The following is a 19455-nucleotide window of genomic DNA, read 5'->3' on the forward strand; positions in this document are numbered from 1 at the left end:
CATCTCCACCATCATCACCATCTCCACCATCATCACCATCTTCACCATCATCACCATCTCCACCATCATCATCATCTCCACCATCATCTCCATCTCCACCATCATCATCATCTCCACCATCATCATCATCTCCACCATCATCACCATCTCCACCATCATCACCATCTCCACCATCATCACCTCGATCACCTCCATCATCATCATCATTCCCATTTGACCTATGAGAACTAGAAGGCTCAAAGGGTTACATGACTTGTCCAAGGTCACACACCTAGCAAATTATAATAACAAAATTTCAACTCAGATCCTCTCATCTGTGACCCATGATCTCCCCACCACTCTGCTGGTGCCTGTGTAGCTGAGCATCACCTGCACCCATTCCTACAGGTGCCTCACAGGTGTGCCTTTCCTTTCTTAGGTTTTCTTGCTAGTTTCAAGTCTGTGTTGTGTATTCTTCTGTTCTCTCAAGGAAATTGTTGAAGCCCGTGGGTCTCAAGATAATTTCTAAGTACAATCCATGCCCAATGACCCAATAATTCCACTGTTAGGTATATATTCAATGAATACAAACAAAAATTCTTCAAACAAAGCAAAACCCAATGTTCACAGCAGCACTGTTCACACTAAGCAAAAGGTGGAAACAACTCAGATATCCATCCACAGATGAAAAAATAAAATGTGGTATCCATACAATGGAATGTTATTCAGCCATAAAAATACACCAAAGTACCAATTCATACCACAAGATGCAACCTTGAAAACATTATGCCAACTGAATGAAGACCACAGACCATATTCTATGCCTCTTATTGATATGAAATATCTCGAATAGGCAAATCCATAAAGACAGAAATCAGGGTCTGGCTACCAGGGTCTGGGGATTGTGGATGGGGAGTGGGTGTGGGGTTTCCTTCTAGGGTGATGAAAATATTCTGGAACTAGACTTTGGTGTTAGTTGCACGACATTGTGAATGTCTTAAGTGAAAGATGCCCAGTGAGGAATATTGGTTGTATTTGAAAATTAACCAGCATTTACATTTTTGTCTTTGTTTTCTTCCTGCTCTAAAATTTGGAAAATCTGGCATTTATATGAGGTTAAGAAAGATGTCCTCTCTTTCTTTGTTTCCCAAGCAGAAACCTCGGCTGGAGCGAAAGATCGTTGGCTCAACCAACCGATGGCGTTTCCCCAAAAATCCTTTCTCTGGAGATTTGTTGGCACTTTCCCAGATGTGCAGGGCTTTGAGCATAGACTTGGATGAGACTCTGAAGAACTCAGACAGGTAGGGAAAATCCATAGCTCCTGAAAGGGTGAGCCACAATCCTGGGAACCACAACCAATGGCCCACTGGGGCAAGTCAGGAAAGGTCTCTTCTAGCTCCTTCCTAAGGGATGGTCAGCGTCAGAAGGGACCTATGGTGCTGGTGAACATGGAGAGAGAAACTGGCATCTTTTTCTCTTTGCATTTCCTTTGTATTATGGCCCTTAATAGGGTGATAAGTGCAGTATCTGAGAACCAGCTGATTGGTGGACAAACAAAACTTAGGCATCCAATTCCATGTTTCGGCACCTCTTAAACCCAGCTGCTATGAAGTTGATTCAACTCATGGTGACTTCATGTGTGTCAGAACAGAACTGTGCTCCACGGGGTTGTCAGTGGCTGGGTTTTTGGAAATAGATCACCAAGACTTTCCTCCAAGGCATCTCTGGGGTAGACTTGAGCCTCCAATCTTTCAGTTAGTAATCAAGCACATTAATCATTGGCACCAACCAGGGACTCCAGACACCACTGATGAATGTCCACTCTGCCCAGTCAGTTTGTGAGTAGCCGCGTCCTCTCTCTCGACATCACGTTTCTATACATGGGGTCCTCTTGTCTCTCCTGGACCCCACTGCAGAAGAGATGCTTCATTCTCCTGGTGCCTTGGTCCTGGCCTGATTCCCCTGTCTTCCCTGGGTGGGTAGCACCTGCTGTGAGAACACATAGTCAAAGCCACTCAAGCGTGGGGGCAGCACCTGCCACAAGAGAACTGTTTGGTTGTTGATTGCTGAGCAAATAACCAAATTGTTCTCCTAGACTCACGGGCCAGACCTGCATCAGTCCCTACCTCCCCCTCCTCTACCCCCCATACACACATTTGAATGACCCAAAGTCCATCTAATTTGATGTCCAAGTTCTCTGGTGATCCATCTTAGAAATGCTGCCTGCCATAAGCTACCATTACTGGCATTGACCATTGATGTCATTAGAGTTGGACACTTATTTTTATATTTTGTTTGGTTCGAGTCCTGAAGAAGTTTTAGAGTTCCTGCCAAAGCTCTTTGTGTTCCCTCGTACCAGGGCCAGACTAGGGAAGCAGAAGTTGGATCTCGGCACTTTGGCAACTGACCCAAAAAACTGACTGGAGTGGATTGGACAGATGAGCAGGGATGGAAGCTTCCAGAAATTAATTTGTGGAATCAATGAGCTAAGCTAGGGCTGGTAGCCACAGTAAGGAGGGAGATGAGGCATGAGAACAGGGCACAGAAATTTGAGGAGAAGGACAGCTGGTCCTGGGCATTGTTGTGTTGTTCAGTGTCATGGAGTTGGTTCCAACTCATAGTGGCCCTGCATAGGGCTCCCAAGGAGCAGCTGGTGGGTTTGAACTTCCAGCCTTGTGGTTAGCAGTCCAGTGATTATCCTACAACTCAACACCAGGCATTAGGACTATTACAAGCCACCTTTCAGAAGCGCTTGAAAGCCTTGCTCCTCCACTCACTTGCGCTGTGTCTTTAGACAAGTGGCTTAACCTCTCTGAGCCTCAGTGCCCTGGTCTGTGCAATGGATATGACACCTGCCTTGAAGACTCACCTTGATGGCTAAAAACCCAACCATGCATTGAAGATGCGCAGCATGCTCCTGACAAAGGGTAGATGCTCAACAAATGGAGCTGCTCACTTCAGAGCCTCAGCAGTGCTTTCAGTTATTGATCCTGTGATCTCGTTGTTGGGATGGCTCAGTCATGTGATCTGTCTGCCAGTCAGCAGCCCCACCTTTCACCTTGGTTCTAACAGAAATGAGGCAGGAGAACTGGCCCAGGGAGAAGCTTTGTGATACTGGGAAGCTGGGCCCAGAGACAAAAGAGATGAATGAGTACCCTGCGCAGACTGCTCATTAGTACCTGGGGCTTGACTGGTCCAGGCTCAGCTCAGCTTGGCCATATTCACCATGGAACTCTCCATCTTCCTCCTGGGACAGTGGGCTAACCTGGGCTCTCATCCTCCTGGGACAGTGGGCTAGCCTGGGCACTCCTCCTCCTGGAACGGCAGGCTAGCCTGGGCTCTCTTCCTCCTCCTGGAATGGTGGGTTAGCCTGGGTACTCCTCCTCCTCCTGGAATGGCAGGCTAACCTGGGCTTTCCTCCTCCACTTGGCATGGTGGTCTAGCCCGGGCTCTACTCCTTCTGGGATGGTGGGTTAGCCTGGGCTCTCATCCTCTTGGGATGGTGAGCTAGCAGGAGCTGGGTCATGTGTATATTGGTCTAGCCTGGGTACTCTCCCCCTCTGGGGATGGTGGGCTAGCTTGGGCATGTTCTACGCATAAGAATGACAGAGGCACAGTAACCATGCCCAACTGCCCCCAGAACTTGCCAATTTTTGTTCACATCACGTCCACTAACATCCATTAGTCAAGGCAAGTCTTATGGCAAGTCACATGGCCAAACTCAAGGCAAGGGGCAGGAAATAGGCTCTGCCTCTCTGTGGAGAGAAGCTTTGTAATCCTAAGGAAAAGGTATGAGGGATAAGGGCCATTGGTGCAGTCTGCCACAGTCCAGAGGAAACTGGTTTTCTTTAGTAAATACAGTTATGTTTTATCTGCAAAATGAGGGGTTTACGACAGGGGTTTAAAGAAGTTTGTGGGGGAAATTCCATTATCCTTTCATTCCATTTGTCCACAGACTTTTTAAATCCCCCTTGTATTTCACGTACTTATGCTTGAGAAGTGCAGAACTCCTGGTGGGTTTGAACTATCAGTGCTTACCTTACAGTGCCACCAGACTCCCATGCAATATACCCATGGCCCAGCTCCAACAGTGGCGCCCCCAGCCCTCAAGCCGTGTTACAGTCATTGATGGTGTTATGGTTGCTTCTCCCACTTGGGGGCGCTGTCTACTTTCAGAAGAGCTGGATCCATTCCTGTTTTACTAAGTACAGGAAGTCTCACAGTGGAAGCTTGCGCTCAGTTTATTTCAGGGACATAATTGTGCCTCTTGGTAGTTCACACCCTGGGTGCTGCCCAGCTGGCCACCTGCTCCAGCTTGTAGTGTGGGGGCTGCTGTGTCGAAGCCCTTGATACAGTCTCTACGAGATGCTATGTAAGACCCGTTCAGACCCTCCGTGTGATGCATATTTTTGCAGGGACTGAGTGCGGAGATGGGGCTACGGATGATGAGTATTCCGAATATGCGAATTTCCTTCCAAGCAGCCTGATCCTTTGGCGTCTAAAGTTTCTTTCTCTATAATTGGGGGCACCACCTTATGGGGTTGCTATGACCTAACCCACTGCCGACTCATAATGACCCTGTAGGATCGGGGAGAATTGTTGTAGGATAAACAGGAGGTTGTAAATCTTTATAGAGATGTTCAGCCTCATTTTGTTCCTGTGAAGCGGCTAGGGGTTTGAATCTCCAATCTTTCCATGAACAGCCTAATGTATAACCACGGCCTTCCTAGGACTCCTTTTGGAATCTTCCATCCCATCAACCCATTGCCATTGAATCAATTCAGACTCACAGGGACCCCATAGGACAGAATACAAATGCTCCCTTAGGGTTTCTGAGAAAACAGACTGCCTCATTTTTCTACCTTGGAGTCACTGGTGGGTTTGAACTGCCGACCTTGAGGTTAGCAGTCCAGTGCTTATCCTACAACACCACCAGCACTCCTTTATATAACGTTGTTGTTGTTGGGTGCTGTCGAGCCAATTCTGACTCATAGCAACCCTGTATAGGGTTTCCCACAAGCAGCTGGTGGGTTCTCAGTCCAGTGCTGATCCTGTAGAGCCACACCAGAAGTCCTTTTATGACATGGTGGTGGTGTGCCATGGAGTCGGTTCCAGCTCATAGTGACCCTGTATAGGGTTTCCAAAACTGTAACTCTTTATGGGAGCAGAAAACCTCATCTTTCTCCCATGGAACACCTGGTAGTTTCAAACTGCTGACCTTGAGGTCAGCAGCCCTACTTGCAACCACTACGCTAGTTCTTGTTAATTGCTTAGGTCAGTGTCTGGCACATAAAATACACAACAAACACTGTTTTCCCCCACTTGTTGCGACATAGAGATGTGGGTGGGGACAACTGTCTCAGGCAAGGGCTGAGGAGTGGACCACACCCACCAAGAAGATTGGGGTGCCAGGAAAAACAGCGACAGAACTCTCCTTGCTGCCCAGGGGGGTGCTGGTGACTGGCCTGAATTTCTCTCCCGCTCAGCTTGCAGCTCTCAACCCCGAGTAAGAGGAGGTCGTGTTGAGAGCAGTGCTGGAAAGATGGACTCTTGGATTTTGACAGCATCGTCAGAGCTAGGACTAAAGAGATCATCCCACCGGATTCCTGGTGGGAGGTCAGAAAACCCAAACCAAATAGCTTACACATAAAAAAAGGAGTTTATTAGCTCACACAATTTAAAAGGCTACTGGGAAGATGGGGAAGGCTATAGGATAAGCACTAGGTTGCTAACCTCAAGGTCAGCAGTTCGAGCCCACCAGCTGTCCACTGGAGAAAGACAAGGCTTTCTGCTCCCACAAAGATTTACAAGCCTCAGAAATCTCCAGGGAAAGATCTTTATTGTACTTCATTGGCTCCAAGTAGTTACATGGTCATCCCTAACACAATTGCTGTGGCCAATAAGGTGAAATGTACTAATTGGCTTAAGCCAGGGTCGTATGACCAGTCTTAAACCCAGAGGATTCCATTGTCCCTGAACTCCATGGTCTGAGAGTCGGGAAGGGATAGTTTACAAATGAAATATGGAGCTGTTAAGAGAGAAGGAAAAAAAAGCTGGTGAGACAAAAGCAAAAATCTACCCTATTTCTTGATCCTTGTTAAATTGCCTTGATAGCTACTCTGTATAGGGTTCCCGAGACCTTTGAAAATCTTTGCGGGAACAGAAAGCCTCGTCTTTCTCTCTTGGTTCTTACACAGCCAAATATGACCACCAGAAATGGGATCCTGCAACAGGTGCTGCTGATTCCTGACCCCCTAGAGTCTCTTGATGTACCCTAATCTACTGGATCGTGTTCTCTGGCTGCGGAGCATGTTTAGTCTGAGCTTAGGACAGGAGTGAGGGATGCCAGAGAGTTAAGCACTGGACTGTGAACCACAAGGTTGTAGGTTCAAACCCACCAACCACTCCTTGGAAACCTTATTGTTGTTGTTAGGTGCCATCGAGTCGGTACCGACCCACAGCGACCTTCTATGCACAACAGAAAGAAACATTGCCAGGTCCTGGTCCAACCTCACTATTGTTGCCACGCTTGAGCCCATTGATGCTGCCACTTTGCCAATCCATCTCGATGGGGGGGGTCTTCCTCTTTTTCTCTGACCCTCCACCTTACCAAACATGATATCCTTCTTCAGGGACTGGTCCCTTCTGACAATATGTCCAAAGTATGAGAGACGAAGTTTGGCCATCCTGGCCTCCAAGGAGCAGTCTGGCTGCACTTCTTCCAACACAGATCTGTTGGTTCTTTTGGAAGCCCAGGGCACTTTCAATATTCTCCTCCAATACAATAACTCAAAAGCATCGATTCTTCCACAGTCTTTCTTATTCATTGTCCAGCTTTCGCATCCATATGAGATTATTGAAAATACCATGGCTTGGGTCAGGTGCACCTTAGTCCTCAAGCTGACATCTTTGCTCTTCAACACTTTAAAAAGTTCCTGTGCAGCAGATTTGCCTAATGCAATACATACATTTCTTGACTGCTGCTTCCATGAGTATTGATAGTTGATCCAAGAAGAATGAAGTCCTTGACAACTTCAATCTTTTCTCCATTGATCAGAATGTTGTTTATTGATTCAGTGGTGAGGATTTTTGTTTTCTTACATTGAGATGCAGGGCCTCTATTAGTTGAAACCTACTCGATGACACTTAACAACAACAACCCAGGAGTAAGAGTCCTGGTGTGGCACTGTAGGATAAGCACTGGACTGCTAACCACAAGATTGGCAGCTCATACCCACCAGCAGCTTCTCAGAAACCCTACACAGGGTCGCTATGAGTCAGAACCAACTCAGAAGCACACCACAAGAAGTTAGGAGTGGCCTTCAACCAATGAGAGGCAGGTTTGCAGGAACACTCCTAACATGTGACCCCCACCGCCTCTGAGAGTCCCCATTCAGGTAGGACTGAGCCCAGGTACGTGACCCCTCATGAACACATTCTTGATTAGCATCCTTCTATCCCTGACTTCCAGGACGTGAGGGGCACAAGAGTTTGCCACTAACCTAAAGGTTGGTGCTTCAAACCACCCAGGGGCACCGCAGAAGACAGGTTTGGCAATCTGCTTCCATAAAGTTTACAGCCAGGAATACCCTATGGAGCAGTTGGACTCTAACACATGCAGTCTCCATGAGTCAGAATCAATTAGGCAGCAAGGTATAGTTTGGTTTATCCCTGACTCATGGAGACCATGGGCGGCTAGGCTACTGATCAAAATGGTGGAGATTTGTAGTCACCCAGAGGTACTTCCAAAGAAAGATCTGGTGATCTGCTTCCCAAAAGGTCACACCTTGAAAGCTCTCTGGAAAGCAGTCCTTCTCTGCTACACATGAAGTCATAATGAGCTGGAATTGTTGATGGCAACTGTTTTTGTGGTTTAAAAAAAAAAAAATTTTTTTTTAAATCCCTGACTCACTTTTTTTGTTTTTTATATCCTTCATTTCTTGACCTTTGCTTCATGGGGTCACTACCCTGTAATCCTACTTGCTCCCAAATCCTTATCTCAGGATCTCCTTATAGGGGCAGGGGTCTAAATTAAGTCAGGTTCCTTGAAGACCGTTATCTAAAATGAAGGTATCAACAAATGGGGCAGATAAATAAAGATCAAATGAGACAGAATGTGGGCCAGGTATCAGGCATTTCTCAAGCACTTGCCCTCTTGCTCCTTCCAACTGCTAAGTGGGCTCATCGTCTCCATCTTCTGGAGGAGAGAAACTGGTCTGGGACCACGTGACTAGGAAGCAGAAGGACTGGTACCCAGACCTACCTCTGCATGACTACCCAGTCAATTAATTTGGAGTTTTGTGCGTTCAAAGTCAGCAGCCAACAGCACTTCATTTGGTTCGCTGCAGTAAAGTCAAAACGTAGCCTTTCCCTTTTCCTCTTCCTTTATCCATCATGGATCACAACTAGGGGCAGCAAGCTCCCAGCCTAGCAGTTGTTGTTGTTATGTGCCGTGGTGTTGGTTCCAACTCATAGCGACCCTGCACAGGGTTTCCGAGGCCGTAGATCTTTACCGGAGCAGAAAGCTTCAACTTTCTCCTGCAGAACAGCTGGTAGTTTCGAACTGCTGACCTTGCCGTTCGCAGCCCAATTCATAACCACTACGTTACCAGAGCATCCCCAAAGTCCTCCCATACCTCTTATGACAGGGCATTTAGTCCCAACTAGCCGCTAGTCCCAAGGATCCCTGATGGTGCAGTGGGTTAAGTGTTGGGCTGCTAACAGCAAGGTTGGTGGTTCAAACCTACCAGCAGCTCTGAGGGAGGAAGATGAGGCTGTCTGCTTCCATAAAGGTTTACAGCTCTGGAAACCCTCTTCTGTCCTATGGGAATTGCTCTGAGTTGGACTTGATCTGATGGAGGTGGGTTAGTGTCTAGTCCTAAAAGAGTCCTGGTGGAGCAATGGTTAAAGCGCTCAGCTGCTAGCCATGAAAGGTCAGCAGTTTGAGCCCAGTTGGCGGCTCCATGGGAATAAAGAGCGGGCCATCTGTTCCGGTAAAGATGACAGCCTAGGAAACCCTCTGGGGCAGTTTTTGTCTGCCCTCTGGATACCTATGACCCAACAGCACACACTCACAGTCTCTGGTCCCCGTGAAGAGACAAGTCACAGATGACAGTTCATTGGCCTTTCCTATGACCCTGAGGTCACATCCAGGAGAGAGAGGTCCCTGTGTTTCTGTCTGTTGTCTGGCATTGCCTGGCTTGGCTGATGACAGCGATGTTTGTGAAGGCAGCTGAGCTCATGGCATTGCCCAGATTTTCCAAAGTCTGTTGCTCCATTTTGAGATCACGATCTGAGCTCTTGACCTTAGCCAGCTGTCCTCAGACGTGTGACCCAAGCCACTGGTGGGGGGATTAAGAGTGGCTTGGACCAGGTCCACTCCTCCGGCTGGATAAACAACTCAAGCTCCCACCTCCTTCCTGAAAGTGAGTCACTTGTAGCCAAGCCCCCCCTCAGAAAGGGCAGCACGTAGTTGATCTTGTTCTGAAGTAGAGTCCCCACCACACCCTTCTCCCGTATCCCCTGGCCCATGAGCCCTCCGGGATCATTGAAAAACAGCCTGGCAAGATGGACACTACATCATCCAGACCGATGTGACCATCAACTGTTTGGATGACAATGGACTGAAATACTATTTTCCTTCCTTGCTCAGCGTGATGAGCACATGGTGTTTGTGGGAAAGCATCTTATCTGTATGGTCCTTCATTCAACAGTTATGGCTGGTCCACCTGCCTGTTGACCTGTGCTGGACCTAGGGTAGTAAACACAGTAGCTTACATGGCTTTCTGGCACTCAGAGTCTAGTGTGGAAGACACAAAAGTAAACCAGCACCCACAAGACCTGACAAAAAGTGTGTGTCTTCCACACTAGACTCTGAGGTCCAGGCTCAGGGAACAGACAGGGAAATGCAAGCCAGGGCCAGTGGGGGTCAGGTGTGGAGAAGGGCGGGGGCAGCTCTGGGGGCACAGAAAGAAGCTAGGCAGAGACCAGGGAGGTCTTGTGATGGTCCCAGGGAGTTGGAACGTGACCCCAGGGGCGCTGGGGAGACGCAGGAGTCCGAAGGAGGGAGGAGCATGACGTGATTTGCCTTCACGAAGTGATTTGCAGTGTGGTAGGGTAGTCCAGCAGGGAGCAGGGCTGGAGGCTGGGAGCTGTGGCAGGGATTATGGGTGATTGGATGATGTTGGCACAGTGGTGAAGTACTCAGCTTCTAATCAGAACTCTGGCAATTCGAATGCACAAGTGGCACGCGGAAAAAAGACTTGGTGACCATGTCGTATAGATTTACAGCCTTGGACAGACTGTGAGGTAGTTCTTCTTGGTCCTACAGGGATGCTATGAGCTGCAGTTGACCCAATGGGTTTGATGTTTTTGGTTTCGGATGGCGACTTGGATGAAGGTTGTAGCAATGAAAGGTAAAATGAGACGGGTGAATTCAAACTATGTAGTGAATCTAGGTGAGTGGTCAGACGTGATAGCACTCAGGATACCGGCTGGAGCAACTGGACGGCTGGTGTTGGCATTGCCTGAGTGAGGAAGGCCAGGAAGAGGAACACAGAGGAGCTAGGCGTGGATTCGGAGTTTAGTTTGGGGACAAGTTGAGACTGGGCCCTGAATGACTGTTTATCAGAGTTAACTTCCCAGAAAGGAGCAGAACCTCTGTCCCTTCTCCAGTCTCTGTCTCAAGCCACCTACACACCAGATCTTGTTTTAGACACTCACCAGCCTCAAATAATCCCTTGGAGAGGCTGACCCACAGAGGGAAAGCAGGAATAAACACTTGGAGTCCGCCATTGGACAAAGCTGACAGTTTATAAAATTGACAAACACTAGTAAATAGTGAGGAAACCCTCCCAAAGGGCAAGATAGAATAACATGGCTTAATGGATGCCTGGGAGGCCAGGTTAGCATTGGACTGCTAACCACAAGGTCAGGGATTCAAACCCACCAGATGCTCCTTGGAAACCCTATTCAAGGTCACGATGAGTCAGAAGGACTTGACAATACTAAATAACAACAACAACATCAACGAATGTGTGAGGAGAACGTACACGTAAATGACAGATGTTGCATTTGGAGAAAAACATCAGTGCTAAATCCTGGGGGGTTTTGTTTGTATTTTTCCTAAAGGACATGCGTTTCACAGATTCAGAAAATTCTCTCTGAAAATCTCAGCAATCAGACCATCCAAAGTGGGGAGGCAGGTGAGTTCTTATCACCAGTGTTGGAAATCAGAATGTTACCGCCCTTGGGATTGGAGGTGGGGGTGGGCGGGCTGTTTTCCTAGTCTTGGTGGAAGGAAGACCAGGCCACTGGTCTGTAAATTGTCATTTGTGTCCACTCTACTGTGTCTAAAGTAACAGGTGTCCCGTAAGTACTCGTCAAATGCATGATGAATGAAAATCAAGCATGGTGAACACACTTGAGCATGGTAATGGTCACATCAACCCTAAATGTGTGGATGCAGGTGAATAGCCTTTGGGTTGGATTAGATGTGCCCTGGGGCCTGGTGGGTAGATGCTCTTCATCCCTGCAGCCTCTATCCAGTCATGACTTGGACTTCCACATCTGCGTTCATCCAAGAGGTAGGACTGGGAATCAAATTAGGTTCATCCACTAGGAAAAGGGCCATTTCACCTCATGAGGATCCTGGACAGGTGAGCTTCTTCAAGAAATATTTCCTGGGTAGACGTCACCCCACAGAGTGGCTACCTGCAATCAGACCCCGTCACCTTTCCAAGGGGAGGCTAATAGATTTCATCTCGCCTGTCAACTCTGTCAGGTGGCCTTGAGAATATTCTGGATTACAAGAAAGGGTGCTGGAATTGATTAGTGATGTCTGCCCCGCATCTGCCAGCTTGATCCTCAATTCTGCTGCTGCCCACACTCGCACTAATGGATGGTATTCTTTCTAACCCACTATAAACAGACTACCTGAGAGGTTTCAAGGCACTCCAGAGTGTGAGATGCAAGCCCAGGTTCTGTCCTCTAGCACTAAGCAGAATCATGTGTTTTGAGGTGCCGTCACTAAATGGGGTTTTAAAGACTCCACGTGACAGAGTAGAACTGTTCCATACAGTTTCCTAGACTGAAATTGTTTCTAGACTAGATCGCCTGGTCTTTCCCCCACAGAACCATGCCCATCTTTTAATTAGCAGCTGAGTGTAGAACTGTTTGCACCACCACGGCTCCCAATAATATCATGGAGATGGAGAAGATCATACAGTCAAATGCAGGGCAATGCTGAGAAATGGGCAGATGGGGTTAGTGACTCCTAAGGTCCCATCTGGCGCTGAGGTGTTGGGTTTGGGGGGAGCTCCAGCTGCACTGCCCCTTCCCCAAATTCTGTACCAACTCCGGAGTCGAGCCCAGCACAGCTCTCTTATGCCTCACCTGACCCCCCATCTGCCCTCCTCTCAAAGAATCAGAGATGAGACCCCACCCATCCCCTCAGAAAGCCTTTTACCATCTGCACAGCCTTCTTCACACGCTGATCTCATTCCACACTCATGAAGTGGTCTCCTGGTAGTCCAAATCGTTCGAGGAAAGCATGGCTCACAGGAATCCTGCCCCTTCAGGATAGGCATCAGAACTTCCCCTGCATTGTCTGTTGCTGGGCACTGACTGTGTGGCACTATTGGATCAGCACTGGACTGCTAACCACATGGTCAGCAGTTCAAACCCACCAACCGATCCTGGGAAACCCTATATAGAGTTGCTAAGAGTCAGAACCAACTCAACAGCACTTAACGTCATCAATAACCACCCAATAAAAAGTAAGCTGGTGGCTCAGCAGTTAAAGCACATAACAGTTAACAGAAAAGTCAGTGGTTTGAACCCACCAACCACTCCACCGTGGCAGAAACACCTGGTGGCTGCTCCTATCATGATTATAGCCTTGGACACCGTGTGGAGCAGTTTTACTTTGTCCTTCCTTTAGGATCACAATGAGCTGAAATCAACTTGACTGCCTACAACAACAACAACAGTGCAGCAGTTCTCAGTGGTGAGGGGAGGGAGATTGTGTTCCACACGGGACATTTGGCAATGTCTGGAGACATTTGTGGTTGTCACACTGGGTGTGGGCTGCTACCGGCATCCAGTGAACTAAGGCCAGAGGAGCTAAGCACCTACAATACACAGGACAGCCCTCTACAACAAAGAAGTATCTGACCCTAGCTGCCAATAAGAAGGACTGTTGGTGGTACTGTAGGATAAGCACTAGACTCCTAACTGCAGGATCGGCAGTTCAAACCCACCAGCTGATCCGTGAGAGAAAGATGCGGCTTCCTGCGCTGATAAAGATGAACAGCTTTGGAAACTAACCAGCTCATTCTGAGTCTGATTCCACTCAATGGCAGTGGAGGTGTGTTGTTGTTGTTAATTGCTGTCGAGTCAGTTCTGACTCATGATTTCTGAGGAGGGACTGGTAGGTTTGAACCATCAACTTTGCTGTCATCAGTTCAGTGCTCCACACCAGAACTCCACAGTGTCATAAGAGAAATCACTCTGCAGATAGTTCAACCTTCATAGCTGTGACAAGTGGAAGGAAGATGCAGGAAACCTTTCTCTTTGGGACACGACATTACGGCAGAGTTTGCTCAGCAAGGTTTTCTCTCCTCAGATGTGATTCTCGAGTGTCTGGGCTTCACGTGGGAGCTCCATCATCCACAGCTCTTTCAGTCCGAGACCCTCGCCAGGCTGTACTTGATGGCTGTGTACCGGGGCACAAAGATCCCCATGAAGGAACAGGAGAGGTTTAAGAAAGGTACCTTCTCACTGGCAGCTCGCCTGGAGCCCCAAATGCCCTCTACTTTGAGAATACCCCACTGGGTCCTTGGGTTCCTGTTTTGAGACCAAGGTCAGGTTGCCTGTTAAGAATGAGACTGTGGTCAGGCTCCCCGGAGTTTATCTGGGGAGCATCTCAGAGAATTTGGGAGGAGAGAACGGTATGTTCACGTTAATGATCTCAACAACTGACTTAGCCTGCCTCCTCAGCTGTAAAATGGGGAGAACTGTTCTGACTGTGTTGCTGTGAAGGTTAGAAGGTTCTAGAACAACACTTGGCACATAGCAAGCACTTATTGAGTGTCTGTATTAGTCTCATAATAACCCACATCTTGTCCGAACAGAGACTTACCTACTTATACATAGAGATGCTGCCTGCCTTTTTGGGGATATGGATCATGTCATGTTGGAAGGGCTTTCTGGAAGGCAGAGTCTGACATTGGTTGCGTGTTTGGTCCTAACATCCTGGTGTGGCACTGTAAGTGAATGCGCTGGGCTGCAAGGTTGGTTTGAACTGCAAGGTTGGTGGTTTAAGCTCACCAGTCGCTCCTCAGAAACCCTACAAAGGATTGCTGAGTCCGAATCAGCTTGACAGCACTTAACAACAACAACATGCTGGTTAGGAGTTTTTACTTTCGTTTCTTTAAATCAAGGTCATTCCAAAGACTATTTATTTATGTCACTTCTGTTTTCTTGGTTTTCAACCCTAATAATCCCAGTTCTCTCCTTTGAAAACCCCACTACCATCGAGGCAATTCTGACTCACAGCAACTCTATATAGGGTTTCCGAAGCTGTCAATCTTTCTCCTGCAGAGCACTGGGGGGTTTGAACAGCCGACCTTGCCTTTAGCAGCCCAGTGCTACCAGAGCTCCTTCTGAGCCTCTCCTTGTCCATCCTATAAATCCTCACCAGCTTAGTGCCAACTTCTTTAGACAACAGGCTGGCATCCTAGAAGCTGACTCACGGGCCATGAGACAAGGGCCATGAGAAAGTCTGCCAACAGACTAGGGTTACACTTCTAAAGCAGAGCAGCAGAGCCTGGCTATTGTGGGGCCAGGGGCTGTTGGAGCCCCCCGCAGCCTGCTCCTTCTGGGCATGGAGAGAGAATCCCACTGCCACCCTGCCACCCTGCCCCGCTGAGCCGAGAGCTGGGGGTGTGGGGAGTCCCTAACCACCTCCCGGGTCACTCATTGTGTCTTTATCTTCCTGGGCATCGGCCCCTGCATCTTCAAGAGCAGCCCGAGACGATCATGTGCATCAACCCCAAGCACAGGGGACAGGACTTACCAGCAGACTGAGCAGCATCTCAGAGAATTTGGGAGGGGAGAACGGTATGTTCACATTAATGGTTTTGACGATGTCTAGGATGTTTTTGCTAAAATGAAAGATCAGTTAAAACAGATCCTCTAAACCAAGCCTATGTGCAAGAGGCTGAAGATGACAGGATAGTCCAAGTTATGGGTGGAAATGACCCCTACTGCCCTCTCACCCCAATATCCTCAGTTGTTACCCTAGTGCCCTATCACCCCAATGTCCTCATATTACCCAAGTGTCCTGATACCTGTGCCCCGTCACCCCAGTGTCCTGTCACCACAATGCCCTGTCACCTGGGACCTGTCACCTGGGACCTGTCACCCCAGTGTCCTGTCACCACAATGTCCTGTCACTACAATGTTCTGTCACCACAGTGTCCTGTCACTCCAGTGTCCTGATTGTCACGATTTTCCTGGGGTCCCCCATGAAGCTTCATGCGTTGGGACTGTCCTCAGCACCCTCCACGAGCACTGCTCCAGCTTTCTGTGCTTCTAAAGCAGGACACAGCTCACAATATTTGTTCCCTGTTCTGGAAACATTTGCATTGCTGGCCTGGTGTCAGCTGCCTGAGAACATTTCTAACCCAGTGCTGGCGCCATGGGCTCGGCAGAGACCCAGCCCACCTGTGAGTCCCAAGGCTGCTGCTGGCCAGGCATGGCCGCCGCTCCCTGGTGCTCCACAAACAGCCGAGGGTCTGCTGCATCATGGTAGCAGAGTGTGTCTATTCTACAGGCGACATCTGAGAAGGACGAGGTCTCTTCTCCCCAAATAAGCTCGCCACCTGGTTTCAGAGACCCTCTGATGCACAGGAGCAAACGACAAGTTTCCTTTCTGAATTTAGGCTTTCCCTTAAACTGGGAGGTTTCCAACAGTTCAAACCCACCAGCTGCTCCTTGGAAATTATACAAGGTCTTTAACTGGCTCAGTGGAATTTAACAACAACATGTGGGATTTCATCATTGGGGAAAGTTGCATGAAAAGTCCACACACAGAAACTCTCTGTACTATTTTTACGATTTTCTGTGAGTCTTAAACAACTTCAAAATAAGCAATTGCTTCTTCTCAACAACAACAGAAATAATAACATAAATTGTAGTATATATTTCAAAAATGTATCCAGTACGGGGGAAGGTAGAATCTCCACTGAGTGGTTTTCAAGTTGTCTAGATGGGGCTGGTGAAAGGAGATGGGGATAAGACTCTTGTGGTTCAATAGTGAGTAATTGTTATGACTGATTGCGATTGTTGCAATGGTAAAGGTTCAGGTTTTGTAGCAAAAAGAGGAGAGTGATGGTTGATCTTGCAATCCAGGAGTGGAGGACTCTGGGACCATCAAGGGAGAAGAGCCACAGTAGAGTGTGGGACCCTATTCAGAGAAGCAGCGATGCCTGAGATGGAGGAAGAGATGATGACATGGAGAGATGGAGAGGCTGGGGACTCTAGACTCATGGAGAGAAAGGGGTTGTGTGCTGGCAATCAGGGGACAGGCTTGTAGCATATAACCTGGGGTGTATGGATGATTGCATATTCCTGAGTGTTTTGGAGGGAATAGAAGCAAATACTGTTGAATGATGATACATGGAAGGGATTGTAATCTTTGCAATGAAACGAAATATGATAGGATAAGTGTAAAGCTGATGTTCTCCCATCTAAACTACCACTCAATTCACGATAAAAACTAAAAAAAGAAAAAAAATTTATCTACTCCAACAAAATCAAAATGTAGTGTGATATATGTAAAGACTGAGGTGCAAGGGAGGTGGTGGGCACTTCACACTCTATTTTGCAGAACTCACTGTGGCTACCACATCATTATCCAATTTCCTTTCCTAGCTCCATCTCTGGAGAAGAGCAGAGACCCACCCCCCATTAAGAAGATGACCATTTCTTTGAAGATCAATGACCCACAGGTCACCAAAGTTGGTAATGTACACTTGTTTCCATGTTTGGGGAATGTCAATGACTAAGCAGCCCTCCCCAATTATGACTAAACAAAAAACACAGCCAACAAGTGGCACGCAGTGTTCAGTGCTTCCTTCTTAGAAATACTAGACAAGTACAAAGAAGACAGGGAAAGAGAGCTGGGAAATGTTGACAAAAAGGAAAGAAAGCTGAATGCTACCACAAGGGGTGCTTGTGTGTGGGAGACGCATAAGCCCTCAGAGTGGGGAAGAAATTGACAGGCTTCTCAAGAGAGACCCAATAAAAAACATACTGCCCTTCCCCACACCCACTGGCTGGCTTGTGGCAGCAGAAGCCTCCTCTGGGATATGCCCCTGGGCTCACTCTGCCTTCCCCGCCACCCAGAAACAAACATGTATTAGTGTGCAGGTCCGATCTCATGTGAGGCCATGGACTCTTGGATTAATAGGTCAGGAACTAGTGCAGCTGAGCACTGGGCAAGGCCAGTTGTCCTCAGAGTACATTCTAACCACAGTCCAGCATTATTTGGGATCCTAGAGAGCCTGGGGTGAGCCAACTCCATACTGGTCCCTAGCCAAGGCAGTTTAGTTCTTGGACCTTCAAACGATCTCAGCTCTGTAACATTCCTGAAGGCTCCAGACTCCAAGGGAAATGTGTTGTCAGCTATGAATCGTTTCCAGAGGCATAAAGGTCTACCTGCATACGACATGTTGCACTTATTTGGGGTAGAGAAACACCATCCCACTCTCACCCCCCTTCCCACAGGTCATGGTCACCAGGTTAGGATAAAAGCCATTCGCCCTGGAGTCACCCCTGAATCACGGTGACCCCGCGTGTGTCAGAGTAACACTGTGCTCCATAGGGTTTCCAAGGGCTGATACTTGAGAAGCATAAAGAGTCTTTAAAAAGTTGGTGGAAATTTTCCGAGATCTTTGAATTCCATTTTTCTATGAGCTTTTTTTTTTTTTTTTTTTTTTAACTTTCTATTGTGAATTGAGTGAAGGTTTGCAGAGCAGCTAATCAATTTTACATTCAACAAATCAGACACTTTGTTTCAGCTCAGTGATTACAAGCCCCTCAATGGAACATCACTCCTCTAATTTCCTCTCTGTGGTGGTTCTTTCCATGCCCACCCTTCTGAATTTTGTCCTTAGGTGCATGCTGCCCTTTTGACCCCAAGTGGTTGACCTTCCTATGGGGGGCATACCTCACTAATGTTGTTGCCTTCCCTCAACACCTATCAATTGCTTGGCTGAAAATTGAGCCCCCGGGGGTGAGTTCTATTCCAGCCCTGAAGGGGGAATCAAGGACGGGCCACAGCTTCAGGGTTCCGACAATCTGTGTGAGACCACCAAGACCGGTCTTTTCTTTTTCATGGTTTTGAGTTTTCTTCCACATTTTCTCCAACTCTATCCAGGATTTTCTAATGTGATCCCTTTCAGAGCAATTGGTAATGATAGCTGGGCACCATCTAGTTCTGGCCTCAGGTCGTTTCCACAAACTTTTTGAAGTCCCAACCTTTTCTTCCAAAGTGCTTTGGGGTGGATTTGAACCTGCAACCTTCCAGTTAGCAGCCAAGCACTTATTAACTATTTGCACCACTCAGGCCGACTTCAGGTTAGCAGGGAAAAAAACAAAAACAAACGAGCCTACTGCATTGAGTGGATTCCAAACCATAGACTCTCTAGGACACAGTAGAACTACCCCTTAGGGTTTCAGAGGCTGTTATCTTTACCAATCCCACAACCTCTTGGTCACCAACCAAACATTTCACCTCTGCGCCACCAGGGCTCCTAACCAGGTTAAGAAATAGGCCCAGATCTAGGTGACCCCTAAGAATATGCAAATGTCCTTTCTGGCGGAGTCTGTCCAGTTTTCTTTTTCTTCACCCTCAACTCTGGGGGTCAGAGGTGAAGGGATTGGGGGTGGGGTAAGGTTGAGGATGTGAGGACGCTGAATGTCAGGTTCTGGGCTGGTCTGCGCTGGGGTCAGAGCAGATCCAGCTTCTCCAAGCGCATCTCTGCCCGCTCAGCCCGCATGCTCGAGGTGGTCAGCAGGGGGCGCGCGTAAGACAGCGGCGCGCAGGTAGGTCCCCACGGCGTGCGCAGGCGCCACTTCCTGCGTGCAGAGGGCCTCCCTGACCGTCTATTCTGCTGCTGTCTCTTCACCAGCCTTTGCCTCGGCCCTGAAGCACCTGTACTTGGATGACTTGGAGATGAACGTAGAAGACGTGCTGGGGGTGCTAGCTTCCGCACACGTCCTCCAGTTCTCCGTCCTGTTCCAGAGGTAAGGCAGACCTAGGTACTGGGCAGGGGCAGCGTCTGTCAGGGATAGACCGAGTCCGGGACTGGGCTCCTTCCTAGACACTCTCTTTCCCTGGACTCCGGGTTCCTTTGCACTGAGCAGGGCTTTGAACCTAGAAAGGAACAGAAACACTAATTCACTGAGCAG

At 48.2% G+C, this 19455-nt stretch overlaps 1 protein-coding gene across 1 annotated transcript in view; it reads left to right on the plus strand.

Annotated features, from left to right (window-relative positions):
* The window catches only part of BTBD16 (BTB (POZ) domain containing 16), a 73444-nt gene that overhangs the window by 5123 nt on the left and 48866 nt on the right, over window positions 1-19455 (plus strand). The window contains exons 2-6 of the mRNA XM_006831422.1: window positions 1132-1280; window positions 11110-11183; window positions 13604-13747; window positions 16915-17004; window positions 19176-19290. Coding sequence (XP_006831485.1) covers window positions 1132-1280; window positions 11110-11183; window positions 13604-13747; window positions 16915-17004; window positions 19176-19290 — 572 coding nt within the window. The remainder of the gene's footprint in view (window positions 1-1131; window positions 1281-11109; window positions 11184-13603; window positions 13748-16914; window positions 17005-19175; window positions 19291-19455) is intronic.

The sequence above is a fragment of the Chrysochloris asiatica genome, unplaced genomic scaffold (assembly GCF_000296735.1).
Source record: "Chrysochloris asiatica unplaced genomic scaffold, ChrAsi1.0 scaffold00003, whole genome shotgun sequence".
Lineage (NCBI taxonomy): Eukaryota > Metazoa > Chordata > Mammalia > Afrosoricida > Chrysochloridae > Chrysochloris > Chrysochloris asiatica.